The 24,084-nt window shown below is 42.8% G+C and overlaps 1 protein-coding gene across 1 annotated transcript in view; it reads right to left on the bottom strand.

Moving 5' to 3' along the window:
• Positions 1-470: 470 nt before the first annotated feature.
• The window catches only part of LOC140292382 (Krueppel-like factor 7), a 41,739-nt gene continuing 18,125 nt past the window's right edge, over positions 471-24,084 (bottom strand). Inside the window, exons 2-4 of the mRNA XM_072379486.1 lie at positions 17,671-18,298; positions 8,747-8,870; positions 471-5,074 (exon numbers count right to left, since the gene is read on the bottom strand). Coding sequence (XP_072235587.1) covers positions 5,023-5,074; positions 8,747-8,870; positions 17,671-18,298 — 804 coding nt within the window. The 3' untranslated portion in view covers positions 471-5,022. The remainder of the gene's footprint in view (positions 5,075-8,746; positions 8,871-17,670; positions 18,299-24,084) is intronic.

Below are 24,084 nucleotides of genomic sequence, written 5' to 3'. Positions count from 1 at the left end.
GATATTACAATACCAATTTAAAAAAGGAATTATGAAACAAACCAGTAACAAAAATAAATCTTTCTCATTTTTCCATAATAAAGAACATTATCGTACCCATACATCATAATATACAAATGATAAATTTGAAACACTTTGTACAGAGAAAGAAAAGGAGAAAGACAACAGAGGAAAAAGGTGTATAAGGGGGGTGAGGAGGGAAGACAGAGGCAGAGGTGGTGGGGGGGGCTGGGGAGGGAGGGGTCGGACAGAAGAGAGGAGTTGAAAGGGATCATATCTGAGAAAATGGAAGGAAAAAGGGGGAAGGGAAGGAGAGAAGAACAGGAGAGGGGAGCGATGAGAGAATGCTGGTAGAAAAAGGGGGGTGCGTTTGATTTAAAATTCAGACCTAGTGGAAACAGAGGTGGTGTCACACATAGTAATGCGTGTCGTCCCCCCCCCCCCCACCCACCCACCCCCCACCCCCACCGCCCGTCCTCAGCTGAGAGCAAGAGCTGCAGTCTCTGACTCTTGCAAGGAGGCATGAAAAACAGTAAAAAAAAAAAAAGCACACAAGGAGAATTACACGTTTGTGTCTAGTTGTGAGTACGACGTGTTTGTGTATGTGCATGAATTTGTCTGCATGTGCCTGAATGCATTTGCGTGTTAACGGAGAGTCTGCATGGATGTAGTTTGTGTAGGTGTGTCTGCAGTGTATTTGAATCCATGAAGCATGTATGCTTGAGTATGTATAATCTGTGCCTAAAAACAGCTACTATACAGACTTTGTGATCAGCGTGTCATCACCAGGGGTTGTTGTGCGGCGTGGAGTGTACAAGCGGGCAGAAAACATTAGATATGCCAGTGATTATTAGCGTTTTTTTTTCTTTCCAAAAAATTTCAGAGTGCAAATACAAACCGACAAAGAACACACAGGCACAGCAGAATTGACAATCATTCATTAAGATGACACAGAACTGAACCGCATCCTCGGAGACGACATGAAACAACCTTTCCAGAAAACACATTCACATCTGAAATCCGAATTCTGAGCTCCTGGTGCACACATGAAGAGAACAATTTGTTTACGTCAGCTCACAAGAGGAGTCTAGGACTAAATTCTAAACTGTCTTGTCGTTGGGATGTTTCCGTCACATCGCTCCTTGGAGTGTAAAGGAACATGAGAAAACGTCATAATTATTCTTCGGTCCGATATCCTCAGCTGTTCCCACACATTCGCAACAGATGAATTTTACAGGAAGAGTGTCCCATGGAAATACTGAAACACACACATAGAGCTGCCATCGCTGACGCAGTTTTCACCCACAGGTTAAACTGCTATTCTTCATTTCTTCATCTTTCACTTTGAGTATCAGGCTAAGCATTAAAAAAAAAAGATCAAACAAACAAAAACAAACAAAAAAAAAAACAGATCAGCAAACCTGTCTGTCAACCAAATCTCAAATGTTTGCTCTGTTTTGACGTCCTCTATCCATGCTCCTACATCTTGTGTGAATTGTTGGGTCTCCTTGAAAATAAACCAGCAGTGAAAAAAAAAACGATTTTTACTGTGTTCGTCCCCCACCGACTCGAGAATCGAGGCCCCGCATTTTCAATCAGCTCAGCCGCCAGTGTAATGTTGCCGTTTTATGGTTCTGGAAGCCACAGATGTGAATAGTTTCAACATTTCTCATTCATACGAAAGCTGTGTTTTACACCAAAGGGTGATCCTTCCAAATCCAAACCAAGTTGGTTTGGTTCAGGAGATCCCCTTATACCTGACCGACTTTGGTAGGATGGGCCGAATTTCCCAAATCACAATGTTTAGGATTAGGAATTGTTCCTAATCCTAATCAAACTGGTTCCTCATCCTCATCAGTGGGATCCTATTCCAAACCAAGTTAGGATTAAGACCTAACCAAGGGTTAGAAAAAGATTGTGATGTCTTCGAATCATCAGTCTCTTTTGAAAATTAATTGGTCAGATGCTTCAGATCAGGGCTTTATTGCAACTGGTTGCTGAAATGATGGATGTTTGGACTCGGTATGAAACTTTTCCATACCGATTCATTCATAAAACTTTAGCTTTTTTCGTAACCGTATGGGTTGGATTCAAGAGTGATGCTGACGATCACATGTTCACTATTTCTAAATGTCAGTGCCATAGCAAGGTGACCCCTGAAATAGTGAGAGTTTGTATTTGAACTTTCTCAGAAAGAGGACGGATCATACGCATCACGTCCAGACGTTGTGGAAGAAGGCTACCAACTTTACCTCAGCAAGACAAAAAGTTTTGTTTTACAACTTGGTAATGAGTGCTTACAAGATATTAGTATTCAGCTGTAAAATTTGGCATCTCTCCGTTGATCTCTGAGGGGTCCCAATCTGACTAGCTTTCAAATAAATCGTTCAGTGAGATACATGTGAAAGCCTCTAACTCTGGGTTTTCCAGAAAAAAGTCTTGTGACCTACTCCAAATGTGGATTTGCTTGAAGCCTGATGAGCTCACAAAGAGGCTTTTTACTCTGGCAACTCAGTGGTTCGGTGAAGAAGTAATCTGTTTCCACACTGAAAAAGAATGAGTGCGCTGTTGATGTGAAACAGGACTTCGTGCAAGATCAACTTCTGGAGTAGCCGATAGATCGTGAACGGATAGGATTGAGCTGGACTGCTTTGTACCTCATTTTGCCTCAAAGTATGGATTGAAAATAATTAAAAACACCTTGTTGTATATGCTCCCAAAAAAATCTTTCGGAATCTTGACAATCTATTTCTGTCCAAGCTGCCTATTTGACTCATGTACACTTGTATACTCATCCAACACGTATCTGCGGCTTTAAGACATTGTTTCTAAGAAGTGGGTTTTATTCGTCTTTGTTCTATCTGACAAGTCAGGTCACACAGGATAAATGCTAATTCCATTTCTCGTGGAGTGAATGTATGTGTCTCTTTGTGCATGTGGGTTTCACTCTGCTGCAGTTACACGGGCTGATGGGGCAGTTATCACTGCTGACCGAGCAGATCCATCATCCCCTAAACCATATCAGCCACCCACTGGACATTTGCACTCACGTTGGTCCAAGAAAACCAGCAAAATGTCAAGTCCAATTAATCCAGTTATTCCAAGTCTGATCGGTCGGTTCGAAAGTGAAAAAAGAGAAAGACCAACGGTGTCTGGTATGATCCTACCCACCATTTGAGTGTTTTTATGGGTCTGTCAACATGTCCAGGCTTGCAAACAGTTACATTCACATTGATTTTCTCTGACAAGACCCGATTGATTAAATGTGCCTTCCAATGAGTTCTTCCATCAGGGTGAAAATCTGCATTCAGACACACACGCTGATCAGGAAGTCAGCAGGAATGTTCACGGATGTGCATAGGGCCGGATTCGAAGAGCTGTTGAATGCTGCTTTTTCTTTTTTTTTTTCTTTTTTCTGAAATGAAGACAGGGAGCTGTTAGTTGGAAGAATCCTGCGTGAGTGCATACTGTGGGCGGGACGTCCTCAGAACAGCAGCGAATGAGGTGCCAATCACTCTCAAAAGGCCGAAGAGATCATTTCAGGCATACTCCCCTCTTCTTTTTTTGTTTTCTGGTTTGTTTTTGGGTGATTCACTTTGCTTAGCTGCATCCATTTTCAGCGGGTTCGTCACAAGGTGTCTTTTAAGTGGTCTTTTTCAAACAAATAGGAGGATCTTCTTAAAAACAATATAGCCATTAAATACATAGTGATCCCATTTGTGTTCGGTGTGCTATCACAGTCAGCTAGCTGCTTCGACTTGTGCGTGTGGCTGTCCACGCTCATGTGGCACGTGAAACCCAGAGTTTGGCGAGTCCCACTGTGTCTCGTTTTGTTTTTCTTTTGTCGTTTTTTTTTCTTTTTTGTCTTTTTTTTTTTCTTTTGTTACAAAAAAAACTTTGCAAAGAGTCAATTGTGCAACCATTTCACTGGCAACAACTCTCGAGAGGCAAAATCGTTTTAAAAGGAGAAAACACTCGTAGGAGCCGCCTCGCATTTCTCAAGACACTCTGCTTCGAATGACATTCCAGGAGTCTTTCCCAGAGTAGATTAGTTTGTCTCGGTGGATGATGATCATAAAGTAAGCTAGTCCCCTGGATGACCTCAATCAGTCTATGCATTACATCAGTCCACCGCATTCCCCTCTTTAAGTCTTTGAGTAATCCAACCCTAACCCTAACACTCTATTTAAACAAATGCTTCTCGTGTTATCAAAGCAGAGGGATTTAGATCAGATGACAGGCAGTCAAATTGTCATTTGTCCAGTTGAATAGATAATAAACCCTTTGGTGTATTGTAAAGGCTGTGGCAAGTTTGAAGGAGTGAAAGTGAGTTTTCTTGCTGAGTTTCGCTACTGTTGGAAAGGAACCGTTCTCTTCGAATCAAGGTACTCTGTCACAGGAGGAAATCTTGACTGTACGTACAGTGGTTCTGCTGTCAGTACACGAAAATAACTGTACAGCTGGTCCAGTTTGGCGTCTGCATGCTTGCTGGCAGGCGGAGCACTGCTGCTCGAACGGGGCTGACATTTTGGAAGGGTTTCACAGAGGGACTGCTGCAAAAGCCACAGGGATGACAAAAACAAAGAGCTGCCAAACTGCAGGGCACGCGTTCTCCCCCGCTCGTCATGTGGCATCCCCTCTGCGACACATATGAAGGGTGGGATGGAGCGCCTGCATCATCCATGCGACAACACAGGGAGACATTTGCGAGGCGCTGACCTGTCACTGTGGCATTATGGACCAAATGGTTGAGAGCTGAATGACGGAGCCACTTCGGATTGGTTAGTTTGTCTTCAAATCAGCGTCCCTGTGTGGTCCCCCTCCATCCAAGTCAGAATGTCCAAATCTGGCATTTGCTTTTTTTCCTTATTTTTCTTTTTTTCTTTTCCCCAAGTCTATCCTGCCGTCTCTCTTTGACAACCATGTTGCTTTTCTGCCGTCGTTACTCCACCTTCTTCCACCACCCTGACTCCATCCTCTTCCCTCTTCCTCCTCCGCTCCCGCTGACCTCTCCCAAACTGTTCAGATGTGCCTTTTCATGTGCAGCGCCAAGTGATCCGACCGCGAGAAACACCTGCAACCAAACAGAGAGGAAACAGAGAACAGCTTGTTAGCTCGTTACCAGTGCAAGGGGAACAAGTTTGTTTTGTCGATTGAGCTAAATGTTGCTGTTAGTTAGAGGGTGCTGAGCCACTAATGCACACGCAATTAGTATATGTGTAACTAATTCATAATCAGCATTTTCAGCAGCACTCCTAATGACTTCAGCTGCGCCATGAATAACTAGAGAGCCCGCAGATGGATCTGTTGAAACAGTGAAGGGGGAGAGGAGGAGAAAGAAAAAAAAAAAAAAAGCAGCATGCAAAACATGTGCTGTAAACCGACAGCTAAAGTAGATGAATCAAAGCCTCTCATCTGAATTCAGCCTCGTGGAATTACCGGGGTGTTGCTGCGAAGGGAAAAATCAAATCGCTCTGGTCTTTTAACGTTTTTTTTTTTTTATTCTTTGTAAGTGAGGGTTTTAGAAATGTTTGTTGAGGAGAATTTTATCAACCTCATCACCAGAAACTGACATATAAATGCTTTCAGCTGGCGGGTTGTGTGTCCCCCCTTGCGTGCTCATACAAACACGCAGACGTAGGTGTAACGAGGCCCACTTTTTTCAGCATTCACGTCCAGATCGGCACGCAGCGGCGGCCTTTACCGTATGAAGTGCTTTCTTTGAGTTAATCGGGAGTGGCATTGTTTTGGTGATTAGTGTGCAAGAAGCATCAGAGAAGGACATTTGTGTTAGAAGCTTAGTAAAGTGGTGAAATGTGTTGGTGTTTAGCAAAAGAAACAAAAAAAATAAATCACATAAGTAGGCAAGAAAACATTTAAGATAATTTCCACTGTTTGAAGTCAGCTGGTTTTGTTTAAATGAACAATCACTATCATTCCTGTGCTTCATAATCTCAGGACTATCCATTATAATTCTAACTGGTGGAAAAATGACATAATCCAACTGAACATTTGCCTACATTCTCGACATCAAACACACATATAGCCATTAAGAAATATCCATTAAGAAATGCTCAATATATACATTCTAATTGACGTTATTAGTTGGACTCCAAAAAAAAAGTTCAAACCTAAAACCTTCAACACGTCTGCAGCTGTTGATTCCTCTTTCTCCTGAGACAGGAGCAACTGTCTGAGGTGTCTAGATGAGTCAGTGTTTGGCCAAGAGGGGGAGTTTACATGTGACAAGCCACAAGTCATCTGTCTTGCTGTCACACCTGTGAGTGTGTGTGTCACTCTGAACGTGAACACACACAAACACACACGTGGGGATGGATGAGCAGCTCCGGAGACATTCATCAGCTTGTGTGTGTGCGCTCGGTGAGACAGATGGTAAAGTATGAGTCACGACTCGGGGGCACGACACCAGCTGGCACACCGTAGGTCTGTCTCCTCCTCCCCCTCCTCCCCCCCATCCTCAATCTTCCACCCCGACTTCTCTGTCTCCCCCGTTTCCCCTCTTCCTTCATCTCAGCAGGGTGCCCGCGTGTGTTTGTGCGCTGGGGCTGGAGGGGCCGGGCGCCTTGTGACACATGACAGAGGTGGGCCCGAATTAGGGATGTGCCTTCAGGGGGGTCTGGCAGAGGGGGGAGATGGGAAATCAAAGGGGAGGGATACTGTATTTACAGTCTGCCCAGCTGGGACCTGATTAAGTTGAATCTGCCTGGCCCGCTGTTCCATCCCACACACACACACAGGCAAAGACACACTCTTATCGACATTAAGGCAAAGTACCCCAGGTGAAGAGGGATTTCTTTTTGTCCTTTCATAATGAACATATGCATGATTCAAGAGGTCACGCATTTGGTAACTTGCTGTATAGAGACCGATTTGCCACAGTGCCATTCTTTCTTTTAAACACGCATACGGCGTATTGTTTGTACCATTTTTGACATTGAAATGACATCTTTGTTCGTTTCAAGCTTCATGAATAAACCAACACTGTTGCACGGAATTTTACAAAATGACCTAACTTAATAAAACATTAACAAAACTCGAGGCGTGCTGCAACGATACATGTAATCTAAACTCAAGGACAAAAACTGTACTCGTGACAAAAGAATAACTAAATAGGTCAAAAATCCATTGTGATTTACTGAGCAAAACTATGTGTATGCAGCAATTAATATCAATAAAATCTTGCACTGTATTTTTTTTATTGTATATTTGCCTGTCATTGACACAAATTACAAATAAAATCATCCAAAGAATTTTAAACACAGACAATTTTATTGCATTTGGCAAAGAATAAAATGATAATGGAGCTGAAAAAATGTCAAATTAAATTTTTTTCCAATTAGAATCAGATTAAAACATTAAATTTACAAAGACACTAAGCTTTTCGCATGTCAAAATAAAAAGAGTTTTTCCAATGTGAGGAATGTTCATCGGTAATAAAATGAGTTTTTATATGATAACCTAACAAAGAAATCTCCAAGAATTCAATTCATTCAATCCTGATATATTTGCATGCAAAGGACGAAACGTCAAAACTGAAAATGCCAAATTCTTTTTACCTTTTGGATCAACTAAGGGGTGCATTTTTGAGGACACGTTACAAATGTGACATGAAGTAACACCTTTAAAATGACCTCCTCGCACAAGTCTCCATCGTGCAACGTGTTAGCCGAATACCGCTCCGAGATCCCATAGGTGTCAGATGGAGGACAGAAGAGTGTCAAATCAAACAGGGCTAAAGTTTGGATTTCCAACTCGTCTTTTTGACAGTGAATAGTGCACGTCCAGTACTTGATGTTTTTTGTCTGTGGAGCACTGGAACGTTTCACCGGGATTCGTAATTTTTTAAAAAAAAGAGACCAGTCACGACAAGAGTCTGGCTCTTCAAACCCAAGCACCTCCACCCAACTGATTGAGACTGGCGCGGCCTTTTCTGCTCTGTAAAGCAGCAAATGGGGAGTGACGTGACGAATAAAGCGCTTGAGATCTGCTGATAACTCTTGAAAGACAACAGTGTAAAACCATCATCCCAGCTATTGTACTGTTAGTTTATAAAAAATGATTGTGCTTAACTGATCCTATGTGTGTATATCTGTCCAATTTGGGCCAGCCACAGTGATCTGTATTTCTTCTTCTAAACATTCAACACGTGGAAATCGGTTGCTAATTTTAATCAAGGAAACCTCTCTAAACCATTTGTAAGCTTAACTAATGACCTCTCTGCCTGGACAAAGTCTTGATTTACAACCCGGAAAATTCAGATTAATGTTCCAAAAAGTTACCGGCGACAGCGCTAATGTGTTCGACACTCATCGTCCGCCTCTGTCCCAGTGTGAAAGCAGCCTCCAAATCAAGGCTATGTATCACTGCGTGAGAAGACTCGCGATTAATATGCAGCACCGGGCCTAAAGCGAGCAGAGTGAGCACCCTTTGGATTCTCACAGGGACACGGAGCAAGTTGGGCGAGTTGCAAAGGAGCAGGCATTAGTAATCCTGACAGCGTGCTTTCAAACTGGGTCAGTACCAAAACACGTTTTGGGTGCGTTGCGAACATCTTGTGTAGCACTTCTTTACTACTCTGCACTGTGGAACAAAAGCAAAGCAAAACAAAACAAGAAAAAAAAAGAAAACGGAGTATTTCAAATAAATACACTTGGAGAAATGGAGGAAAAACACATCAGACAGAAGGAAAAGGGGGGGTGGGGTGGGGGGGAGTGTTTTGACAGACCTGTCACAGTGGTTGCACTTAAAAGGCTTGGCGCCGGTGTGTTTGCGGTAGTGCCTCGTCAGCTCGTCGCTCCTGGCGAATCGCCACTCGCAGCCCTCCCATGAGCACTTGTACGGCTTCTCACCTGGGGCATGAAAAAAAAAAGAAAAACACACTCAAACACCACTTTAATCACTTACAAACCAATCATATTCTTATTTTGCCTGTGAACCATGACCTGAAATATCAGGTGCCTTTTCGTTAACTCAGCAGCAGCTTTGCAGAGTTAAGAGAATCCTTTATGTTATGCGTCATTTCGGCTGTATTTCACTGATAAAGATCCCCATGCCTTGTGTCACTTTTTCCCCTCTTTTTCGGACTGAAACGAGAGCGATGCAATGTTTAACTGGAATGGAGAAGCTCCCACTGGTCTCCAATCTTGCTGAACACGCAGAAGATGAGTGGAGGGCCGAGAGAAGTGGAGCGAGAGAAGAAGCAAGGGGGGGGGAGGGGGGATTTGAGGCAAGGTGGGTGAGAGGCTGAGAAGAGAAGATGAGACCAGGAGAGAGGTAAGTGGAGTAGGAGAGAAGTGTTGGAGAAGTGGATTAAGGCAGAGGAGGCTGCAGATATGCCGGCAGGGGAGGGGGTTGGTGATAATTAGGCCAGTCACATAATGGCCAGGAAGCCACAGCCTGCCAGCTGCGTCCAGCTCCGAAGATGTCACCTGCATCAGTCACATCCCATCTGGACTGCTGCTCATGGTTGAATACAGACACTCTGACCAGCTCTGCTTGAGTGATTTGGGCACAAGCACTGGCTTAATTCACTGAATGTGATTATCAAAGGGGACACAATCAATGGATCAACTGCTTTGTGAAGACAGTCAAGATTAAGAAGAGTGCTTATCTAGAGATAGTAAGGGTTTTGTGGCATTATCTATAGCAAGGGTTGGAAAAATAGAAAGAATACGGGCAGAAAAATCAAAGACAGATGTTCAAATGTCCCAAACAGGCACTGCAGTTCCATAGGAAAGTTGACCTAAAATGCAAAGCAGGCCAAAACAAATGAGGAGAAGATGCAAATCTCTCTCAGTCTCTCTGAATCACTTCTTGTCGACGAGGAGCCATGTTACAGAGTAGTCTATTATCAGGAAACACGTTAGTGAGGTGAGAAACAGAGATGCAGCAGATACCAGCACTGATGTGGAGATGAATAAAAAGCGATAAGAAAGTAACCTCCTGTCCGCACTCATGAAATAACAAAAACTCTAAAAATGGTTTATAGCATAATTTTGACCTAAGTAAATGATTTCAGCGTCACCTAAATTGTTATAGAAGTGATCGTTTTAGATCAAATCATATTTCTGAACATTCTGAACATTGTTTTTATCAACAACAAGGTTCAGAATTTTCAGAATTAGCCATGTCCTCAGAGTGGAAATGTATCCCAACAAACTGCCTCACTTCCCCGAAACATCCGGCTCTGGCCAATGAAATTCCCAGGAGGTAGGGATGCCTGAGTGTGTTGCCTAGCAATGGTAGCAAGGAGGAGTGGGGTGGGGGGGTGGTGGTGGTGGTGGTGGGGGGTTGCGGTGAAACATGAGGAGGCAGTAGTCAGTGCAGCTGGCTGGATCTGGCAACGGCACGCTGCCATGCCACCGGCCAATTACTGAGCACGCTGGCAGAGCACGGAGGCAGTTGCCTAGCGACGATAACCGTGGAGCTGTACAGGGCAAAAGGCAGAGGGGGGAGTAGGGGAAGGGAAGGGAGAGTGGGCCGCGGTGATGATGGTAGTGGTAGTGGTGGTGCAGGAAGAGGAGAAGCAAGGGGGGGGGGGGGGTTGGGGGGGCACTAAGAGACCAGAGCCTGCAGCAGTACATAAGCACTCAGCTACCGACTCCTCCAACGATACACTGCCCACGTTGCCTAGCAACCCCCACCCCCCTCCCCTTCTTCCTCCTCCGCTCTCCTCTCCCTCAAGATGCCCTCATGCAAACAGGCAAGTAAAGCAGGTACACACTTCGCTTCACAAACACATACTCTCATACTTTCTAGACTGGGGAGGCTACTTTAGAGAGAAAGAAAAAAAAAAATAAACCCGTGTCACACAGTTTTAAATGGCAATCAGTAACCTAATCCACCGGATTTGCCTGAATTCAGAAGAATAATCTGATTATGTTCTGTTACTTATGGATTACTTTGCCAGTAAAACATATAATGTAGATTATAAAGCTAAGTGGATTATTAGCTCTGATTTATAGAATCAGGACTGTGGAATTTTTTTTTTTCTGTTTTCTAATTCTACTTAATGAGAGCCATATTAGCTGCCTTACTGCCTCAATTCATCTACTTCAGGAAACATGTGCAATCCAAAACGTTTTTTTCTCCTGAAAAACATATTTCTCATCCGTAATCTGATAACTGGGTGTTTCCTGAGTCATTGTAATCCCATTATGTGTAATCTGTTACTTCCGAATGCTCTCACTCGCAGACTTGTGCACGCGCTCGCTTCAGCCTCTCAGGTGCCAGCATTGGAAGTTAATTACATTCCCATCCATTAGCCGGAGCCGCAGCCGAAGCAGGGCATCCGGGTTTCTGAGGTCATTACAGAGACTCTTGGACAGGCCCTTGCCCACAGCTAGCACTGCACGCTTGGAGATGAGTGAGAAAAAAAAAGAAAAATAGGCTAAAAGGGAGAGATGAGAGATGGAGGAAGTGATAGAGAATTATGTTAGAGAGACATGAGAATGATGAAATTGTTGGGGTGAGATCAGTGTCTACATAAATGTTTACAGAAATAACATAGTTTGGTTTAGTTAGTTGTAGAATTCTATGTTTTAGCAGTAAAGTCTAATAAAGATATAATCAAAAACATGTGCAATATTAAAGCTGATCAAATCATTTAGCCCTTAAAAAGGCAGTGGTAACTATGAGCAGGAAAAAGAGGAATACATACAGAGTGGTGGTGTACTGACTGACTGTCTGAAGGAGAGAAGAAGGAAGCAAGATTCTGAGAAAAAACTAGCAAGGAGCAGTGGGAATGAGAGAGAGAGACAGAAGGCAGAATAACCCAACAGTCCTTGTGTTTTACCCTGCCCAAAATCTAATTGTACCATTTCTTATCTACCATAAGCCTATTCACAAAAAGCTCTACAGGGCACTGTCATTTCAACGCAGCCCGTCTAATTCCAGATTAAATCGCGGTCTTTTCTCCGTCAGTAATTTATGGAAATAACAACTAAGAAAAAGAGGATTTGAGTAATGACATCTTTAAACTTGTCAGGATAATGGCTCAGTGAATGAGGAAGCCTGTGGCACTGCTGTCTTTTTCTGAAGAGGGTCGCTCCACTGTACCTCCCCCATTCCCATCTTCTGTCTTCATTTACTCTTTGTTTCAGTCCGCGTCACTCTTGCCTTCTTCTTCTTTGGCTTTTGTATTTCCTTTTGTCACTTTGAGTCAACTCAATGTCCACCCCCCCCCTCCTTCATCATTCTACCTTCCCGGTCTGAACAACAAGACAGATGTTCCTCTTCTAAGCTTTTATGTTAAAGCATGTAAAGTGACACTACCAGGAGGGGGGGGGGTCCCCTGAGAGAATCTTGTTCTTTATATGGAAGGCATAGCACACCCATTAAACGATTATGATGTGCATTTTCCATACGTTTCTTGGATATAGAAAAAGGGAATGTCACATTAACTGAAGGACGCCATTTTAATCTAACAAGGGTCATCTTTTTCTGAGAGTGTTGAGGGGTGCAGTGCAATGAACTCCTAAGTAATAAGTCCATTACTAACAAGGAATCAAGCAAAATGTGTTTATTGTATCTTTGTCATTTTAAGTACGCTGTAGAATATGAGAATGTTACCTGTGGGCTATGAGAAGAAGCTGAAGACTCATAAGCATTAAAAACGATAGTCTTTAAATACAGTTTGCTGTAATTTACCTTGGGATCCAGTAGTGGGGAACCCCAAAATTCAACATAACCTTTTCCACTATCCTGTATTGGTTGTGGTGACAGACCCAACCTACTATAGCCCCAATCAATCGTCATGCCTTATGGTCCAAGCAGTAAAATACGTAGTTTGCTATGTTAATATGAGACACCAGCTAGCAAAGCCACATTCAACAGACAATCGTGACACAACAATCTCTGAAGCAGTGACTTTTAGTATTTTGGTTACAATGTAGGTGATGAAGTACAGTGACTAACAATAATATCTCAAAAACAGCCATCTTAGTTCAGGCTTATCTGCTAGCTTGCAGGCACGACTGCAGTTGCTCAAACTTTTTAGCTCGGTCATCTTCAGCAGTCTCCTGTTCAGAAGCTAAAGAAAAAAAAACCCCATCACTGATACACTGAACCCGTGCATGCTCTGATAGGAGCTCTCATGAACAGGTAGTGCATAAGATAGAGCTGCACTTTATGTTGGAGGTTATGATGGGGTGACCAGCTCAAATTCATTTGAAGCATCAATTTCGCATTCTGATCGTTTCGATCAGTCGCGCCTTAACCAAATTTAAACACAGGTGACATAAGACAATACTTCTTTGGAGTTTTGTTTAACTTTGTTTAGCCTTCATGTCCACTCCTCCTAGTAGTATTTATGATTGGACAGCATAAGTGGTGCTGGTCTCCCAGAGCTAGCCTGGTTGGCCTGGAGTTGAAATCCCAGCAGCTGCACACATGCCACACTGGGGAAATCAATGATGGCATGTTTGTGCCCTTTGTAGCAGTCAGGCTGATGCCTGTGCACCACGGAGGGTGTGATCACACATACAGTGTGTTTCTATTATTCTCAACATGCAGAGGTTGACAAGTTGAATTTTTTTCAAATTCACACCCATCAAAATACAAGCGCACACATGTCGCGTCTTTGCAGGACAGCTCTGGTGATCTGTTGACTGAGCAGAGGATAAATTTAGATGGTGGGGAGCAAAAAAAAAATCTAATTTGAGTTGCTGTAACTTCATTTAGCATGATGGATGTTTTTTAGCTGTATCTCCCCCCTGGTTTAAAGAAACAGCTGTATGTATTACATGTCAATATTCATCTCATTATACCCCTGAGTGCCTCCCTCAGAGGGGGTTTAGAGGCCAGAGCAGCTAAGCTCAATTACTTCCAGAATTAAAAAAAAACCCCTATTGCTGTCACCTTCAAAACCAAACCAAAAGAGGCAACACGCATGGGCGCAAATAAAGACACATTTGGTGTGAATGAGACCTAAAGGTGCTCGGCTGTAAGCCTGCTAATTAATAACGGCAAAATCAACACCAACTACGATTCTTTTATTAACATGTAACATTTAAAACACATTTCCCCCCATCTCAGTCGTCATCGTATTAACTCCTCCAGCAAAAGCCAGACAGTCTCCAACCTCGGACGGACAAACGGTGACCCAGACTTATAGAGAACACAGAGGACGGGAGGGCCCCGAATAAAGCGGGGGAAATGGCGGCCTATCCAGGTCAATCCATCCATCACTGTGCAGTTACTCAGACAGAGGACAGCTCCCTGACAGAGGTCTGAGTGGTTTGGGATTGAGATGGAGGAGTGGGAGAGTTATAGCTTCTGTACCCTCCCCCACCCACCCTTTCCTTCTTGAGAGGAACCTTGACAAGGAGGACCTGCCCTGGTTTGGTACAGAGAAGTGCTTAGGTAGAAAGAGTGCGATAAGAGAAGTGGATTTTCTTAAAATCATCACCTTTTTTTTATCTAACATTGCGATATTTCCTTCTGGAACAGAGCCAGTTCTGTGATTACAGAGCTGTATCTTTTTACATTTCTTATCTTGTGCATTTTGTTCCACGAAGCAGGTAGATTTTTCTCAATTATCTCAAGTCAGGTTATCGCGGGTTTAAGCAAACCTGAACCGTTGGAAGGATAGGGGCGATAAGTAGGTGGATTGATCTTGCTCATAAAAACCATTTAGAGATAGCATCGATGCCACTTTGGAAAGAGCCAATATTTCACATTTCATCGTTAGATAAATACTTCAACTGTTATTTTACATTATATACTGAAATACAATTAACTAGACAGTATTCAACACGTTGTACAAAGAGCTAAGGCTTGAACTATAAGTGATACCAAAAAAAAAATTGGGCTAATTCAAAGACATGAAGCGAGGGCACAACAGCAGTTAAATAGAACCAAAACCAAAAGCTCTGCTGGCAAGGGAGCCAGAAATAGTTAACCGAATAGAATAATGAATTGGATAATAGGAAAAAAAAAACTACTGGTCTAGTACACTGGGCAAGCTCTCACTGTAGGATACTTTAGTTTGGATGTATTAAGACTAAGCGTCCAAATGTAACATCCAATCATCGGTATTGGCCGATATTTCCATTTTTTTTTTACTGTACTCAGCCTATCGACTAGGGGCGTAACAGTTACCGGTATTATGGTAAAGCGCGGTGAAATTTTACGTGATAAAGATTACGTTTATGTTTAAATTATTCTCATTATCGTAGTGGATGATCGGGATATGTAATAATAGCCTCATCCAAGTCTCCCAAGCTTTGAGCAGTATCTATCCTCCTAAAATGCAAAAAGATTTTCCGTTTTTGTTTTGAGACACTTAGCGGCTACTAGCTGAGCAGCTACTAGCCGTGTTAGCAGCTGTGTTGCTAAGTGTCTCCAAATGAAACGGAACCGAAGGCACACAGTCTACTGTCACCTCCACTGAGCGGAGCCGACACAATGTAAAATAATGTAAACATGTTCATTAACGTTAGGAAGAACATACGGTGATATTTATAATAGTCAGTTAAAAACGTGAGTTGATATTGACAGCGAGTTATGCTGTCTATACTTAAAATAATAAAATAAAACGTAGCGTTAATCTAATTCACTGCTCACAGTTGGCCCAACACACACACACAAGAACATACACTCATTTTCTCACACAGGCACTCCTCTCACTCAAACACACACTTCTTATGTATCAACAAAATATTTAAACAAATTTAGTTTACAAATGACAAAATAAACTCTCTTTTTGTGACGGTTGTTTGCCCCTTTAATGTGAAAGTTTCATTTTGATAAGATTTTGGTTTCAAATGTTTTAGTATGAGAAGAGAGTCACAAGATTTCATGAAATTACGTCAATGTATGTGTTTTTTGGACATTTGTACAGCAATTAAGAATACCGCGATAATATCGTTAACCGTGATAATTTGGTCACTATAATCAAGATATCAAATGTTCGATATCGTTACATCCCTACTATCGACAAACTGGATCACATCTGTCACATCTGTCATGTCTTGTCTCGTCATTTCCTGTTTTATTTTGAAATTCACTAACTTCCCCTCTCGTTTCAGTTATCTTGCCCTTCCTCCTGTGTCAAGTGTCAGATTGTCTTCCCTGATTCCCAAAGTGTTTCCACCTGTTCCCCTTGGTCCCTTATGTGTTCAAATAGTCTGCGTCTCCCTGTGTCCTGTGCAAGTATGTTGTCTCTGTCCATGAGCTTCATTACCAGCCTCTCCTTGTACCACAGCCATAGAATCCTCGAGCCTGCAGTGAGCAATTCTCCTGCAGAGCCGTTTCTTTTTAATTTATTCCTAGCCATAGTTTATTTAATAACTATAACTTTTTCATAGCCTGTTTCGTTCCTCCGTTTTTGGAAGAGATCTGTTGTTGTAATCGTTTATAGTCACCAACGTTAGCGGAGCTTTTGCGTGCGTTTAATTGTTTACGATTCATAGCCCTCCGCTAGTGAGTTCCGTTAAAGGAGCGCTTTAAGTTTAGAGTTGATGTTTCAAAGTGTCTCGGTTTTTAAGAGAGCATCCTTTGTTTAAATCTGCCTCATTAGGAGAGCGTGAGTTTGTTTTGTTATCTTTCATAGCTTTTCTTTTTTCCTCCCATTTGGAGAGTTATTTTGATGAGAGCGTTTTAGGATTTTCAGTCTCTTTCTTTGCTCTGTCAGGAGATCCTCAACCTGCCTTTCTGTTTATATTAAATAAACTTTCCCGACTCTGAAATTGACCCTGCATCTGTGTCCTGCCTCCTGAGGCCGTGATAACATCGCCCCATGGCAGTGGCCGATATTTAACATTAATCTATTCACATTCAATTTAGCTGGGCGGGCAGACAAAAAAAAAAAAAAAAAAAAAGCTAAGCCATGTAAACCTCATAAAGTAATTGAGTTGATCATGGTTTAATAGGCAGAAAGTATTTTGAAACTGCTTTTTTTTCTATTCATGTAAAAGGTTATTATGCTTTTTTTAAAAAAACCCATTTTGATTAATCGATTTGTGCTCACTTAAAGGCAGAAAGCTGAAGAAGTTATTTATTAAGTTTGCATATTTCATTTCACACCGTCATTAAAAGGAAGTAAATGATAAAATGCAGTCATTTGACTAAACTACACAAACTCTACAAACTCTATGAATGGCGCGTAATTTGTGAGAATGAATTCAACTCACTAAACCCTTCATCAATAAAAAAACAGTTAAACACCAAACAGAGCAACAAACGCTACCACTTGGAGATAAAGTTGATTTTTATTTTTTCTATTTTTATTTTCCCTAAACGAGACTATGTGTGGCACATTTCATGGGGTTCTGAACAACCGCTTGTACAGGGTCACCGATTTTAATATGGATGAAGGTCGAGTCTGAAAGGTCTGCAGCTATGCAGACTCAGAAAGGGCGCACGTGTTTGGCGAAGAACCCCTGTGAACTTGATTATCACAGGCCCTGAGTCACCATGCACCAAGTCTGCGAATATATGAGAGTGAGGTCTGGGATAGGGCCAAAATATCTGAAAGTGTTGGAACTTATTTTCAAGAACACAGCTGATGACTAAAATCTTTCTCTACTCCTAAATCCGAAATGCTATCTGCCAATCTTTGATTTCTTAAGTGCTGTTGCTTCTTTTCCTAATAATAATAATAATGAAACAAGTGCTACGACTATATTCAAGGCTTTGACTTATTCTCACCTGTATGTGTCCTCTGATGGGCCTTCAGGTGGGAGCTCTTGGTGTACACCTTTCTGCAGCCGTTGAACTGGCAACGGTGGATTCTTTTCTTGTTTTCTGGTAGCTCTCCAACCCCGATCACACAAGCGGCCCCTTCTTCTTCGTCCTTCATCCGGACAGGAAGTGCATGGCCCGCCACCAGCCGGGCTGCGCTAAGCCCCACTTTCCTGGCTACCAGCTTCAAGGTGAGTGTCCCGTCAGCCGAGGCTGTGAGTGTCTGGTTGGGTTTGACGAGGTGTCGGCCCAGTTCTGGCGATGACGGGGGAGTCAAGGAAGTGACGGCACTCAGTTGGGCTTGATGGACCCCCTCCATTCCCTCTATGTTTTCTGGACCCTGTCCTTTGGGTTTGAGGTCTCTTGTCACTGCCCCAGAGGAGGGTAAGTTCTTCCGTGAAGGGAACAGGATCATCGGAGGTGGGCTCGGAGGTTCAGGGAGGCTAGGCAGGCTGGGGAGCAGCGTGTCTGACAACTCTTCCTCTCCGTCCTCCTTAAGGTAGGCCGGAGTAAGCAGGCCATCCAGGTCTTGGTCAAATAGCTCTGAGAGACGCTTGGGCTCTGTCTGCAGATAACGTTCCAATTCCAGGCAGGTCTACGAGAGAGAAATTGGAAGAAAACACTTAATTTAGATTCAGTTCAGGCAAGTTCACACATTTGGGCCTCTGCACTAAAGATGCCCATTCTCACCCTCAAATCCCCCTTGACGGTTTCAACAGCCCTCGGATTATCTGATATGCCTTTACACGCTATGGAGAGAAAATCTGCATGGTGCCATCCTCTCACCCAGGCAGACAACTTTGCAGCTCTGCGCAGCTGTCACATGCACACACACAAGGATAGCCACCAAGACAGCCAGTATTACCTGGCAACTCTGGCAAGACGGCTGATTAAACCCTGATTGATTGCAACCATTGCAGCGCAGAACGAAAGTGAGGCAAGTGGATAACAGGCGGAGAAGTCCTAAACTGTACAGAACTCCTATCAAACAACATTTTATGGAGCTTTGACAAACCATGTGTGCACCGGCTTCCTCTGAGCCAAGATAGGAAGATTTATTCAGCTGTAGTTATGGTCTGCTTCATCCCTATTACTCCAAACACCTCTCCCCGCGGAGGGCAAATAAAAGGCTGCATCCCCGATTTGTGTGAACTGGCATCCTGAGAAGTCTATTACTTTTACAACAAGCTGGCAAGGTTCTGAGACGAGAGGAGCTGGTCAGGGAAAGAGACGCTCCGTGTCCAAGGATGAAGCCATTATGTTTGAATGGACGGCGCCAGTTTGATCCCAGGGATCGTTGTGTTTCGCTTGTTGCCACTAACCTATTTTGACAGCTGAGATGGAGGCGAGCGGCTCCACTGGGCACGTGCAACTCGCCACTTCGTTTGTGTGTAAATAGGCACTGACAGACAGAGTCGCTAGTTCCATTATCAGGAATAAGGTTGCACAGACTGAACACATCAGAGACGCTTACAGTCTTACAACTTCCCCCATTCCTTGTTTGCACCTTCTAAAAATAAAGCCACACTTTTTTTTTCTTGTCTTTTTAAAGGGGAGGGGGGGTGTCTGTTGTTAAGTGAGTGAGATTCCTCGTCAAAGTAATTTGCTTCTCGGAACATAAAGAGGGATTTTGAATGTTTTCGTACTGACGCCAAATTAAAAAGCTGCTCAAGACCAAATCTATAGTGTGAAATGAATAAAAAGCACTGTCCTCCCTTCATGTCTTTCTCTGTGATGATTTAAAGGCCAATTTATTTCATGTAGAACAGTATCTGAATGGTCTCCTCTGATTCTTCATTGGCTTTGACACTGAGTTGTGAATTAAATGAGAGGGATTTTTCCCAGTTCATTCCCTTTTTTTAGACCATAATCAAAGATTGAAGGTGTGGGGACATGATAAATTAAACAGCATGCACTTGCATGTGAGCTATAGAGGAACACCAATCTGCTCTGTTCACACAATTATCTGCAGTATCTTTCAGCCCCACTACGCACCTTTTCACATCACTCTTTTGGGCAATGCTACCTCAACCCAGATCGATTTTTCTAACTTCAGCCTTTTCCTTTGCTCTTCCTTTTCCTCATTGTCATCTTCTCGTCTACCAAGGTAAGGACTAATTATAGTCTTAAACCAGCCAGTTGAGGGAGACTTTATTCAGCAAAACGCTGAGGACTGCAAACCAAGGCGTGTGCAAGGTAGTTCAAGGGAGCAAAAAAAGGGAGGATGGAAATGGATAAGTGAGAACGGGCTGGAGTAAAAGGTAAAGATGAAGAAGAGGGAAGAGGGGGAATGATGGAAGGACAAGGTGAAGGAGGCAGGATAGGGGAGAATGAAGGAAGGACTTGACTTCATTTTCACTGTGGGGGGTGAATCCTTTTTGGAAGTGTGACATTTGGCGTAACAGGATCCTGTCAGCGGGCAAGCCACAGGCCCCATACACACACACACACACACACAGAAAAGGGGTTTGTGCACACTAAATGTTAGGTTACGACCCACAGTGATGCGCGAGGATGTTGTGTGTGACATGGCGTGAGATGGAGAGTGTATGAGTACAGACATGCGGTGGGAATTTAAGTGTGCGTGCATACAGAACAAGAGACAAGTTGACAAAGTAAGAAGGATTAAAGGGGCTCCAGGTGAGTAGATGGCAGGTATGACAAAGTTTATCATGAGCTCTGTCTATTTCTTCTTTTGTTCATCATTACATCAAGACCCTTCCCCCTTTCTTCCTCCCTTCCTTCCTCCTCCTCCCCCAGGTGGTGACATTAACATTGTTGGAGAGAAGGTCATGCAGCTGATCAGCAGTTCCTGTGTGCACAGCACTGAGTGCTGTGGGTGTATGTACTGTATGTGGCTGCGTGTAATTATGCAAGTTTGCGGGTGTATGCACATAATTTGGCAAGTGCATGTGTATGTGTGTATAATTATGCCACTCTATGTGCAATTATGCTGCTCTTGTATTCATGTTTGTGTGAACACCTACGCACATGCATAAACACGCCGGTCTCATGGCCTCAAGTGAGCGACGCACATCTGCAAGTGTGTGCGTGTAGGCAAGCAATCAAGAGCCAGAAGTATGACACAGTAGCCAAGACAAAGGAGCGCTCTCGGCTTGCTTCAAGTCCATTTGGAAAAACGCAGATCTGGACAGCCAACATCAGTTGGCTCCACACAAAGCCCGGGTCCATATCCTAAAGGCCTTTCAGGAAGATTCCTTCATGCCAGCCAAGATAAACTGAGACAATCCTGTGGCTGGTACAGCAGCCCCACCTTCACTGCCAAATTCCAAAATGAAAGGAATCTCATCAGTGGCGTACAGCGGTCTTAGGTTTTCACCTATTAAAACTGCATGCATCAAATGCAAGCGTCTTCCTTTCAAACCTGATGCAACACGAGCATATTTTTCCCATATATATACTGTGCATTAAGACAAGAAACGATTTGTAACAATCACAATGGTTGTTGAGTTTTTGAGAAAGCACAGATTTTCAGTTGTTTTTTAAGCTATACTTTTAAAACGGCTTTTTCTAAGGAACTCATAGTCTCAACAGCTTGTTTCAACTCTCCCATTGTTTTAATTTTGTAATCTATGTCAAAAACCCTCTCCTGAGCTTGCACAGTGAATGAATTTGAAGAAAGGAAGTGTTGTCTCAAATCTAACACGGTCAGTTGTCCACTGACGATCGCAGTATGTGACAACAATTATCATCCGAGCTGTTAATATTCATGTAATATCATTCAGCCACATACATAATTCTACTTTGAAGATGACGGTTTGACGCGCGTTACCATTGAACAACACCACGAGAAACATTTGCACGATAAAAGGATCTCTCACTTTAGCTAGTTAGCGTTAGCATAATGAATTCGAAGATTTATTCAGGCAGAAAAACACTGATCTTGCAATAAAGGAATAAATGCCTTTGAGCCAAAGGTTTTTGGAAAAATATGATATTCCAATCTAGTTGTCAGGCTGCAAAATGCATATGTGTGCAGATTAGCAGTCATACGCATCATCGTAATCCTAAATGCTGAAGCTTTAAACATTTTTTCAAAGCTTTTTCTCTGTTTTGAGGCCTTGCACATCTACAGGTTATGACATTTTTGCCAGCACTTGGAGGCAGTGTCAGAAATGTGTGGAACAACCTGCGCCGTGGGCTGTTTTTTGGTTGAGTTGGTGCTGTTGTTGGTGCTTCTGCTAGCTTTTTGGAGAACTTTCTTTCTGCCCATCTGCATTGAAAACATACCAATCTGCAAGGGATGAGAGCAACTCAGGAGTTATGGGAAACTGCAAGCTTATTTTTGGCTCTTCAAGATGTTTCATCTCTAATCCAAAACATATCCCAAGTAAACTGTCTCATAGGGAGTTCAAGATATTCAAAGTGATCTGGGGCCATTCCCATCTTGATTAATGTCTTGATTAATGTCGTGAAAATGCCTGATAAGGGATGTCAAACATCACCAGTATGTTCGACACATGCTGTCATGCGCTATCCAATGTACTGTATTGTCAGCTTATTTCTTCTTTTTCGAGGAAAACCAAATTTCCAATGGCCACCGATTAATACTTCTTTCCACGCAGCCAATCTTATGAACACCACTCACAGCGAAAAGCCCAGCAGACCACAGTGCAGAGGCAGAGCGATCAAGAAAAAAAAGAAAAAAGAAAAAAAGAGGCTTTTTCACAGCTGCTGTTTTAGCTTGTCATAGCAGAAAATTAAAACACTGGTGTTACTAATAACTTTAATAATGGCTTGGGCTCTACTGAAGTGTAGCAATAAGCAGTGTGACGGCGACTCATCAGCTTCCTGAACCTGAAGAAGCAAAATGGAATTCAGCGATCATTAATTTTACTATTTGCACTTGTGCCGCTTTTGACTGTGACATGTCAAAATGTCATAGATAAAAAAGGTCTACCAAGATAAATCAAGAAGTGCCGGGTGCATGAAAACCATTTTGACCTTTTTGCTCATCACCTGTCACTTTTCTGGTTATGTCAGGTAATGTCTCATGTAATTGGTTGAGCAGTGAAAGGTTACAACTAAATCAGATTGAAATTGATACTGACTGATACTGGAGCGCAGCTGTGAGGCACGGAAACTGACAGAAAAGTGCGCGACTGTTGCTTTCTCTACATACGATTAGGATAAATGTCTGTGATTTGGATTTTCTTGCATCAAAATGTATTCTTGCTGCGGGGCTACAATTAAAGATAAAGTGTCTCTAAAATCCAAAAGTGGGTTTATTCTACGGTGCTCCGTGTTTGATGGAACGGCCGATGCCTTTTCTGGCCCCAGCCGATGAGCGAAGCTCAACAACACCCAGATAATTAATGTGAAGATTTTCAGCTGTGGTGCAAAACTTCAGTCAGCTGTCGTGCATGACCAAATTCATTTGAATTATTTGGCTGGACCTTGATTAAGTCAAGGCAAATAATAGCTTTACAGGGTAAAAAAAAAGTCTAATCTATAATGAAATGCTACTCTGGCTTTTAGGTCTGTCTTTGCAGTTTACTCAGTATGGTGCACAGGCCTTTTTTTCCATGCAGTATGAGCTATTTATGTTCCTGCTCTTGAATAAACATATGTTCTATTTGTGGAAGAATAAGTGCGAGCACTCTTTTCTTTGTCTGATCTTGATATATTTGCATCATCTTTAATCCAAAACTCCATAAATATTTCAACGGAAAATGGTATAAAAACAAAACGAGCATGGAAAAAATGCAATCTGTTGACCTCAAACTGCTGCTTGAAAAACACACACACACCTGGAATCACGAATGCAGCACACACCTTAGGTTAGTGAGGCTTAAAATACAGCAGGTGTGACAATTATTCGCTGATCACAAGACACGCTTCTCACAAAGTCAAGCTGGGTGAGAGCTGTGAACCAAACCCGATTCACTCACTTCCGCTCTTCATTTTCAATCTCCTCACTTTTCTTCCTCCTCAGTCTCACCATCTCCTTCCATCTCCTATAGGGCCTCAGCCTGGCAGCTGATCCTCTCTTCCCATCTCCTCCCTTCACATTTGGCGCACACCGAGCTGCCTGCCATCACCATCAAAGCGCTTGCTGTCTCCCAACTGTTAGCGCCCCACTTCGTCGCTAATAAAAAGCCTGAGTTATAAATATGAACAGAGGCGCATGCATAATGCCCTCAAGGAAGGCCCAAAACACCACTAAACAGATAAATGTAATGGGGTGGACACAGCTCATTAATTTTAGGATGATCGTATTTAGTTTTTACAGATGCGGTGATAGAAACAAGGTGTTATGAATAATATTCAAACACTGATGTTAGCATGGTTGAAAAGGCCAGGACGGTAAGGGGCCCCTGAGCTGGAGGGGGTGATGCAGCACTATTGTTAAAGGCTCAT

This window comes from Leuresthes tenuis, unplaced genomic scaffold (genome assembly GCF_036924035.1).
Source record: "Leuresthes tenuis unplaced genomic scaffold, fLeuTen1.0.hap1 SCAF_1, whole genome shotgun sequence".
NCBI classification, from domain to species: Eukaryota; Metazoa; Chordata; class Actinopteri; order Atheriniformes; family Atherinopsidae; genus Leuresthes; species Leuresthes tenuis.
The sequence above is the reverse complement of the archived record's forward strand: the minus strand, read 5'-3'. Positions and strand labels throughout refer to the sequence as shown.